This window comes from Marmota monax, unplaced genomic scaffold (assembly GCF_021218885.2).
Source record: "Marmota monax isolate L192 unplaced genomic scaffold, Marmota_monax_Labrador192_F-V1.1 WCK01_AAM20220418_F8-fsc00280, whole genome shotgun sequence".
In the NCBI taxonomy this organism is placed as follows: Eukaryota; Metazoa; Chordata; class Mammalia; order Rodentia; family Sciuridae; genus Marmota; species Marmota monax.
In genome coordinates this window covers 541,129-551,374 of record NW_026692080.1, presented here as the reverse complement: position 1 = coordinate 551,374, position 10,246 = coordinate 541,129, and the positions used below count along the sequence as shown (strand labels likewise).

Sequence of the window (10,246 nt, the reverse complement as noted above, 5' to 3'; positions counted from 1 at the left end):
TATCCACTAATCTATTGCATAGAGCTTTGATTTAGAAAAAAAAAGTGAAACAATTTCTGTATTGAAAAAACTTCCCAAATATTTCTTTACAATGCTAATTATAATAACTATTCTACTCAATATTATTTTTGTGATTTCTATATACCATCTCTCCCCCATTACATATATTTTTCCTAGTGTTTACAGAACTTTTGCCAACTCAGAATTTTTAATATCACCCTTTTCTTTCTTGATTCTAGCAGGTCTCTTCTTTCAAAATTCAATGAAGCACATGAATGAAAGTTTTCCAGTGGATTTTATTCTTATGGGCCTTACCAAATATCCATGGCTGGATTTTCCTCTCTTCTTTGTCCTCCTGGTGTCTTATATGTTCACATTGTTGGGAAACATTGCTATTATTCTGGTCTCTCAACTAGACTCCCAACTCCAAAATCCCATGTATTTCTTCCTTACCAATCTTTCCTTTCTGGATCTCTGTTTTACCACAACAACTGTACCTCAAATGCAGTTCAACTTAGGGGGGCCCAACAAGAACATCACTTATATAGGCTGCATGGCCCAGGCCTATATATTTCATTGGCTAGGCTGTACAGAATGTATCTTGCTAGGTATCATGGCCTTAGATCGCTATGTGGCCGTGTATAAGCCTCTGAGGTACTCTGTAATCATGGATCATAAGCTCTGCCTACAGCTGTCCAGCACTGCTTGGCTCACTGGACTGGCTAATTCACTGCTGCAGTCCACACTTACACTCCAGCTGCCCCTGTGTGGGAACCAGGTACTGGACCACTTTTTTTGTGAGCTGCCTGGTCTTATTAAGATGGCTTGTGGGGACACCACAATCAATGAGATTATTTTAGCAGTAGTGGCCACCCTCCTGATAATGGGTCCCCTCTCCATGATTCTTATCTCTTATACTTACATTGCCAGAGCTGTATTTCGAATCCCTTCCACTTCTGGGAGACTTAAAGCTTTCAACACTTGCTCCTCACACTTATTGGTGGTGTCTTTGTTTTATGGGCCTGGGATCTACATCTATATGCAGCCCTCAGCGGATGGTTCCCAAGACCTTATCAAAGTCTTGACTCTGTTTTACTGTGTTATTACTCCAATGGCCAATCCATTCATCTACACTCTGAGGAACAAAGAAGTTATAGAAGCTATGAGGAAGTTTTTAAGGAAGGCCATTTCATCTAAAAGAATATGAGAAAATATGTCTTATTTTAAATGGGAAGGCCCAAGAATACCTGCAATGTCTTCTTCTTAGTATATGTTCCAGGAAAACCATGCTCAAAAGTCAAGAAAAACTTTACTTATAGAGATATGCATCTTCATAACAAAACAACTAAAGAATACTTTGATACTACTTTTAAACTTTTGGTATGGTGTCAGTAAAAAATTCCAAGGGCATCTGAACTTTTGGAATAAACAAAGCTGAAAGTCATTACCTTGAAAATTGTCTCACTGTGTTGAAGATTTAAAAAATCTGTAAAAAATTAAAACTGCATGAAATTCTCTGTAAAATGCAAAGTTACTTTTATGAGTTCTTAAATCTAATTTTTAAGTACTTACCAAACAAGCTGAAGGAAATATCAACAGGCAAAGGAAACACTATTATTAAATAATGTTGATCCTATTGGATGTTGGTATGGTGAATAATAAATTTGGGTCTACATTTCATATTACAAATTATAATAAACTATATTTGGATCAAAATGTTAAAAATTTAAAATTCTTTCCATCAAAAAATAAAATGTATTCCACAGTTGTGGAAGAGAAATATATTTCTGAGAATTGAATATTATTATTAAACAGGATTTATTTAAAAATTGAGAGAACTGTATATAACAAACTAAACATTAAAACTGAAGTTATTGTTTATAAAAACTATAGCCAACATTACCTAGTAAGTAGGTAGGGATATATATACAATCATTAAAGAAGCAACAGTAAATGAATAAATACATAGATATTTTATTTGTGAGGGAACATAGGTAAGATATCATTATATGACAAAACTCAGTTTTACAAGAAAAATTTTTAAAAAACAAACAAGAGTACAAACTGACATGGGTTCCTAGATCTTTCTGCCAATTCATGTTGTGAAATGTCATAAACATGACCTTTCATGTTTATTTATTATTTATTCATGATGGAATTCAGAAACTAATATTTTAAATATTTATGAGGAATGTTTTAGGATATGGAAGTTAGCTGAGTCCTGTTATCTGGAGCAAAACAAAACCCCAAAGAAAGAGGTTTGAGAGCTAAGGCTAGAGCATAATCTGGGAAAATCTCTCTCCCATTTGACATAAGAGAATCCTAACCCCATCATCATCATTGATGCAAATGCAAGAAAAATAGAATATACATTCATCTTTGAATATCAATAAGTTACTGGCAAAATAGAAAATAACATGGTAGCATATTATATTGTTATTTTAATAGCAAAATAGCCAAATAATTCCAATTTCTATCAGTTGAATACTGACTGAACTTTGAATGATATAAGCAAAATGGAGTCCTATGCAGCTGTAAAAGGGGTAAAGAAAATGACCAATTATTTCTATAGAGTGAACCCAAATATGTAGTGTTAAGTAGAAATGAAAGCAAAGCACAACACAATGTATATAATATAACCTCTTATAAGGAATGGGGAACATACAATATAAAAATGAATTTTCTTATATTTGAGAGAAAAAAACTGAAAACATGAAGCAAATTTAATGAAAAGATGAAATAAGAGAATGTGAGGAAGGAAGAGAGATGGGAATTAGACATCTCCAAATATATCTTATTACATAACTTATACTTTAGTAATTATAAAATGTTTTAAAATATTTATTTATTATTTTTTTGTGGTGCTGGGAATTGAACCCAGGGTCTCATGCATGCTAGGCAAGGTCTCTACCACTGAGCTACATTCCAAACCCTTAAATGTTTCAACACTAATACTTACATAAAATATTTGAAAAGAAGTCCCTCCCTAAAAACCTGAAAACAAACTGAAATGAAAACCTCATTGTATATCAAGTTGGTGATGTAACAAAACATAGGGAAGAAGAAGAAACTTTTTAGTTGACTCTAGAACACAACACATACTACATTCTTTTCTCCCCCAGACTTCTTGAGATATAATTGACACGTAAAAATTTTATATATTAAAAATTTTATGTTTCAACATATGTACACATAATGAAATACCAAAACCAAGCCAATTAACATGTTTATCACCTTGCATAGGTACTGTGTGTGTATGTGTATGTGTGTGTGTGTGTGTGTTTGTGTGTGTGTGTATGTGTGTGTGTGTGTGTGTGGTAAGAACACTGAAGATAGGGGCTGGGGCTGTAGCTCAGTGGCAAAGCACTTGCCTAGCATGTGTGAGGCACTCGTTTGATCCTCAGCACCACATAAAACATAAATTATTAAACAAAGATATTGTGTATCCCTCTACAACTAAAAAATTTTTTTAAGATCTACTCTCTTAGTAAATTTCAAGTATACAGTCTGATATTATTAACTGTAATCACCACGATGTACATTAGATTCCTAGACCTTGTTTTATCCTGTCTAATTTAAAAGTTGTACCTTTAAAAAAAATCAACATTACTCCACTTCTCCAACCTCCAGCCCCTGGCAACCACCATTCTATTCTACTTCAATGAATTAAACATTCTTAGATTTCACATATAAATGAGATCATGCAGTATCTATTCTTTCTGTGGCTGGCTTATTTCACTTAGCATAATGCCCACCAGTTTCATTCATGCTATCACAATTGTCAGTGTTTCCTTCTTTAAGGATGAAAGATATTCCATTATGTAGTGTGTTTGTATGTACATGAGTGTGTATTATATTAAACCACATATTCTTTTTCCATCCATCTGTTGATAGACAGGTTGATCCATATCTTGGCTATTTTGAATTATGTTGCAAAGAACATGGGAATACACATATCTCTTCTTCAAGGTACTTATTGCATTGCTTTTGAATATATACCCAGAAGTAAAATTGTTGGATCATATGAAAGTTCTATTTTAATTTAGAAAGAAACATCTACACTGTTTTCCATTATGACTAATTATGTTCTTACCAATGGTGTTTAAAAATTCCTTTTCTCTATATCTCATTAACACTTGCTATCTTTTTTCTTTTGGGTAATAGCCATTCTAACAGGTGTGAAGTGATATCTCATTGAGTTTTTAATTTGCATTTCCCTGATAGTGATGTTGAGTCATATCCTATTGGCCATCGGTCTTCTTTCAAGAAATGTCTATTCAGGTCCTTTCATTATTTTTAAATTAGGTTATTTGTTTCTTGATATATATAGGTATATATATTTAGTTACATGTCTGTTTATAAACACACACATAATATATTTTAAATTTTGGTACATACTGGGGATTGAACCTAGGGATGCTCTATATTGAGCTGCTTCCCTAGCCATTTTTATTTTTTATTTTGAGACAGGATTTTCCCAAATTTCCCAGGCTGACCTTAAACTTGTGATCCTTCTGCCTCAGTCTACTGAGTAACTGGGATTACAGGCACACACAACCACTCTCTGCTCTTTATGTATTTTTGGATATTGATACATAATTAGCAAATATTTTCTTCCAGTTTATAGATTGTCTCTTCACTCTGCTGTTCCTTTGCTGTGCAGAGCCTCTTGGTTTAATGTGATGGCATTTGTTTATGTTTGTTCTTGTTGCCTGTGCCTTGGAACATATCCAAAAACAAAAACAAAAACTCCCAACATTACCCAGACCAATGTCATAAAGTTTTCCTCTCACGTTTTCTTCTAGTAATTTTATAGTTTCAGATATTTTTTAAAAGAGAGAGAGAATATTTTTAATATTTATTTTTCAGTTTTCAGTAGGCACAACATCTTTATTTTATTTTTATGTGGTGCTGAGGATCGAACCCAGCACCCTACACATGCCAGGTGAGCGCGTTACTGCTTGAGGCACATCCCCAGCCCAATAGTTTCAGATTTTAAACTTAAGTTTTCAATCAAATTTTAGTTGATTTTTGTTTATAGTGTGAGATAGGGGTCTAGTTTCATTATTTCATGTGTGGATATCTAATTTTGCTAGCACCAGTTATTGAAGAGAATTTCCTTTACCCACTGAGTATTCCTGATAACCCTATCAAAGACCAGTTGGCTGTAAAATCAGAATTATTTCTTAGCTATCTTTTCTGTTTTATTGGTCTATATGTTTGTGTTTGTGATGGTACCATACTGTTATGATTACCATAGCTTTGTAATATATTTTGAAATCAGGAAATATAATACCGTCAGCTTCATTCTTCTTTTTGAAGACTGTTTTGACTATTTTGGGTCTTTTATGGTTTTATGTAGATTTTAAGATTTTTCCCCCTATTTCTGTGAAAAGCCCATTGGAATATCGACAGGAAGTGTATTGAATCTCTAGATCATTTTTAGCAGTATGAATATTTTAAGAATACTAATTCTTCCAATCCAAGAACAGAGGATATATTTCCATTTATTTATCATAATTTTCACTTTCTTTCATCAGTGTTTTATAGCTTTCTGTGTACAAATCTTTTACCTTCTTGGTTAAATTTATTCCTAAATATATTATTATCTTGATGGTATTATAAATGGGATTATTTTATTAATTCCTTTTTCAGATAATTCATTGTTAGCATACAAACACCCAACTGATTTGTATGTTGATTTTGTATCTTGCTACTTTATTGAAATCATTTGTTAGTTCTAATAATGTTGGTGGAGTATTTGGGGATTTCTATATATAAAGTCATGTCAACTGCAAACAAATAATTTTACTTCTTCCTTTCCCATTTGGATGCCTTTTATTTGTTTTTATTGCCTGATTTCTCTATCTAGGTTTTCTGGTAGTATGTTGAATAGAAGCTGCTAGAGTGAGAATCATTGCCTTTTCCCTGATCCTGGGAAGAAAGTTTTCAGTTTTTCACTATTGTTCATGATAAGCTGTGGGCTTATCATGTAAGCCCTTCATTACAGTGAGGTGTATTCCTTTAATACTGAATATATTGAGAGTTTTTATCATCAGGTGATGTTAAGTTTTGTCATATGATTCTTCTGCATCTATTGAAGTGATCATAACCATTTAGGGGCATTTTGATTCCTATGCACAGAATTTCCAGAACATAATATCTGACCATGAGATCAAAGCAAAGGAAATGAGAAGATGATTCTGCTGATGGGGGTTCACTTATCTATTTTATTTCAACTTATTGTATTATAATACCAAACTATATCTCTAATTTTTAGTTGTTTTTATCAACTTTGCCTTTTGAAGCCACTAAATAAACCCAAGCTTCATATTTTACTTCAATTTCTCCCAAATATCCAATAAGTATGTAATCATTAAGAATGCCAGCATGAAAAAATTAACCCAAAGTGGAATAAGGCATCAGACCAGAGACCCTGTGCCTACTAGAAGAAACTTAGGAAACCAAAAGCTTAGGAACCAAATTCCTCAGTAAGACTCCTAAAGTGCAAGAAGTGAAACAAAAAAATCAATAAATGGGATGGCGTCAAATTAAAAAGCTTCTTCAAAATGCTCACCATCTCTAGCAGTCAGAGAAATGCAAATCAAAACCACCCTAAGATACCATCTCACTCCAGTAAGATTGGCAGCCATTATGAAGTCAAACAACAACAAGTGCTGGTGAGGATGTGGGGAAAAGGGTACACTTGTACATTGCTGGTGGGACTGCAAATTGGTGCGGCCAATATGGAAAGCAGTATGGAGATTCCTGGGAAAGCTGGGAATGGAACCACCATTTGACCCACCTATCGCCCTTCTCGGTCTATTCCCTGAGGACCTTAAAAGAGCATACTATAGGGATACTGCCACATCAATGATCATAGCAGCACAATTCACAATAGCTAGACTCTGGAATCAACCTAGATGCCCTTCAATAGATGAATGGATAAAAAAAAATGTGGCATTTATACACAATGGAGTATTACGCAGCATTAAAAAACGACAAAATCATGGATTTTGCAGGGAAATGGATGGCATTAGAGCAGATTATGCTAAGTGAAGCTAGCCAATCCTTAAAAACAAATGCCAAATGTCTTCTTTGATATAAAGAGAGCAACTAAGAAAAGAACAGGGAAGAAGAGCATGAGGAAAAGATTAACATTAAACAGAGACGAGTGGGGGGAGAGAAAGGGAGAGAGAAGGGAAACTGTATGGAAATGGAAGGAGACCCTCATTGTTACACAAAATTACATATAAGAGTTTGTGAGGGGAAAGGGAAAAAAAAACAAGGGAGAGAATTAAACAACAGCAGATGGGGTAGACAGGGAAGATGAGAGGAAAGGGGAGGGGGGATAGTAGGGGATAGGAAAGGCAGCAGAATACAACAGTCATTAATATGGTATTATGTAAAAATGTGGATGTGTAACCGATGTGATTCTGCAACTTGTATTTGGGGCAAAAATGGGAGTTCATAACCCACTTGAATCAAATGTATGAAAGATGATATGTCATGAGCTTTGTAATGTTTTGAACAACCAATAAAAAAAAAGCTTCTTCACAGCAAAGGAAAGAATCAATAACATGAAAAGATAGCTTACAAAATAGGATAAAATCTTTGCCATATGCACCTCAGATAGAGCATTAATGTCCAGGATATATAAATAACTCAAAAAGCTTAATAATAATAATAATAATAACCCAATCAATAAATAGGCAAAGGAACTGAACATGCATTTCACAGAAGATGAAATATGAATGGTCAACAAATATATGAAAATATGCACAACATATCTAGCAATTAGAGAAATGCAAATCAAAACTACACTGAGATTCCATCTCACTCCAGGCAGAATGGCAATTATCAAGAATACAAGTAACAATATATGATGGTGAGGATGGCACATTGATACATTGCTAGTGGGAATGCAAACTGGTACATCCACTCTGGAAAGCAGAATGGAGATTCCTTAGAAAACTTGGAATGAAATCACCATTTGACTCACTTATCCCACTCCTTGGTATATACCCAAAGGACCTAACATCAGGATACTATAATGATGCAGCCACATCAATATTTATAGTCATTCAATTTACAATAGCCAAGCTATGGAACCAAACTATTTGCCCTTCAACAGATGAATGAATAAAGAAAATGTGGTACATGGACACAATGGAATATTACTCAGCCTTAAAGAAGAATGAAATTATGGCATTTGAAGGTAAATGGATGGAGCCAGAGAATATCATGCTAAGTGAAAATAAGCCAAACCCCAAGCCAAAGGCCAAATCTTCTCTCTAATATGCAGATGCTAATTCACAATAAGGCAAGATGTAAGAATAAAAGTTCAGTGGATTAGGCAAAGAGGGGAATAAAGGGAAAAGAGGGGGATGGTAATAGGAAAAACAGTAGAATGAATTGAACATTAGTTTCCTATGTTTACATATGAATACATGACCAGTGTAACTCCATATCATGTTCAACCAGAAGAATGGGAAGTTATAGTCCATGTATGTATATTATGTCAGAATAAATTCTATTGTTATGTATAACTAAAAAGAACAAATAAAAAATTTTAAAAAAATAAAAGAAAGCAAGGTTAAATTATAGATCCCTTAAAATCCAGTCCATTATTACTCAGATTATTTTTGAATAATAAAATAAATATTTAAATCTAGTAAAAAAAACACCAGCATGAAGAAATTTGCTTAAAATCTTTCTCTGACATAACATATTCATTTTCAAAGCCCTCATCACTAACTTTCCTAACAAACTCTGTAATAGAAATAAACACCCAACTTCTCTTGGGCTCCTATTTAAACATGTTATTCTCTTACATTTTGGATGTCCATTTGTGACAAGTAAACACAGTTTTTTATTTATTGGAAACTTCTCAGATATATCGCTAGCAGATGGTTTATATATGTTTGTTGAGTAGGTCAACTGTAGGACTCAGGCAGGTTTCACCCTACAGCCCAGTGGGCAGCACATTGAATTTCTCTGTAAACAATTCTGAGTGACATTGGCCCCAACTTCTATGTTTGGAGTAAAAGTTCCCCACAGTAGTACTTTGATAAGTACTACAGAGGCATAGTTTTCAACTTAGATTTGTAAATTCCTGCAAAAAATATTGAAAATGTCACACCAACTCGGAGACTAGAGACATAGTCTGGCTGAGAGTTGGAATAGCTTGCTGAAGGCACCATCTCAGAGGTGATATTATATTCTGCAGGATTTCGTGAACCAGATTTTCTAAATGGTTCTGTACCTCCAATAGGAGGAATACATGTTCAGGAATCAAAAATACATGTCCAGGTGGAAGCAGGATTGGCCCCATTAATCATTACTTTGAAGAAACCACTGGAGAATTTGTGCTTCCCATTTCTATAACACTGAGTTTGGCAAAGGATACAGTAAGAGGCCCATTAAAGTAGAAGCTATAACTTATCATGTAGGCATTTTGGAAGCCTTGTGTACAGGGATTCGCTTGCATATTAATTGCAAGGGAGATTGCAAAGTGAGTTTTTCTGGCATCTACCTTGAAGATGTAGAAGTTAAAAATGGAGAAAGTAAGAGCTATATGTATGCTCAAAATATTTTGGGTAGTCACAAATAGTTAAATACTCACAACATCCAATATGATTGGAAGATCAACACACTTCATTATATTTGCTATTCCATTCCTGGGTAAATATCATAAAGAAAAGCTAAATTCACTAGAGAAACTCTCACACATTTGCAAAGGGGAAGAGGAACAAGGATGGTCAATACAGCATTTCTTGTAATGGTAGAAAATAGTAAACAACATAATTATCATCAATAGCAGAATGGTAAATAAATTGGAGTATATCTATAACCTGAAATGGTATACAACAGTGAAAATAAATGATTTAGAGACAAGTCTATCAGCATTGCCAAATCTCACATGTAAAGTACTGTAGTTTCTATCTGAAATGTACCCGCTAAGGCCTTGTGTTGAAGACTTAGTCTTCAGCCCATAGCATTCCTGGGAAATGGTAGAATCTTAAGGAAATGGGATTTAACAGAAGGAAGTTAGGTCATTTGGGTCATGTATTTGAAGGGAATATTGAAGTCCTGACTCCTTCTATTCTCTCTTTTGCTTCCCAGTCACAATACACAAGCAGCTTGCTCAGTGATGAGATCCCCACTGTGATGTACATACACTTAGCTACAGGTCCAAAGTAATGGGGATAATTGGTCATAGACTGAAATCTCTAAAACAATGAGC

General features: G+C 34.2%; 1 protein-coding gene across 1 annotated transcript; it reads left to right on the top strand.

Annotated features, from left to right (window-relative positions):
* The first annotated feature begins 262 nt into the window (after positions 1-262).
* On the top strand, positions 263-1,207 carry LOC124103156 (olfactory receptor 2B11-like). Its single transcript, XM_046459658.1, has one exon. It carries the CDS (start codon positions 263-265, stop codon positions 1,205-1,207), a length of 945 nt encoding a protein of 314 aa, XP_046315614.1.
* Positions 1,208-10,246: the final 9,039 nt, after the last annotated feature.

Excerpts from the sequence above, each read along its gene's own strand:
- LOC124103156 (XM_046459658.1), top strand. The coding sequence starts at position 263 with ATGAAGCACATGAATGAAAGTTTTCCAGTGGATTTTATTCTTATGGGC.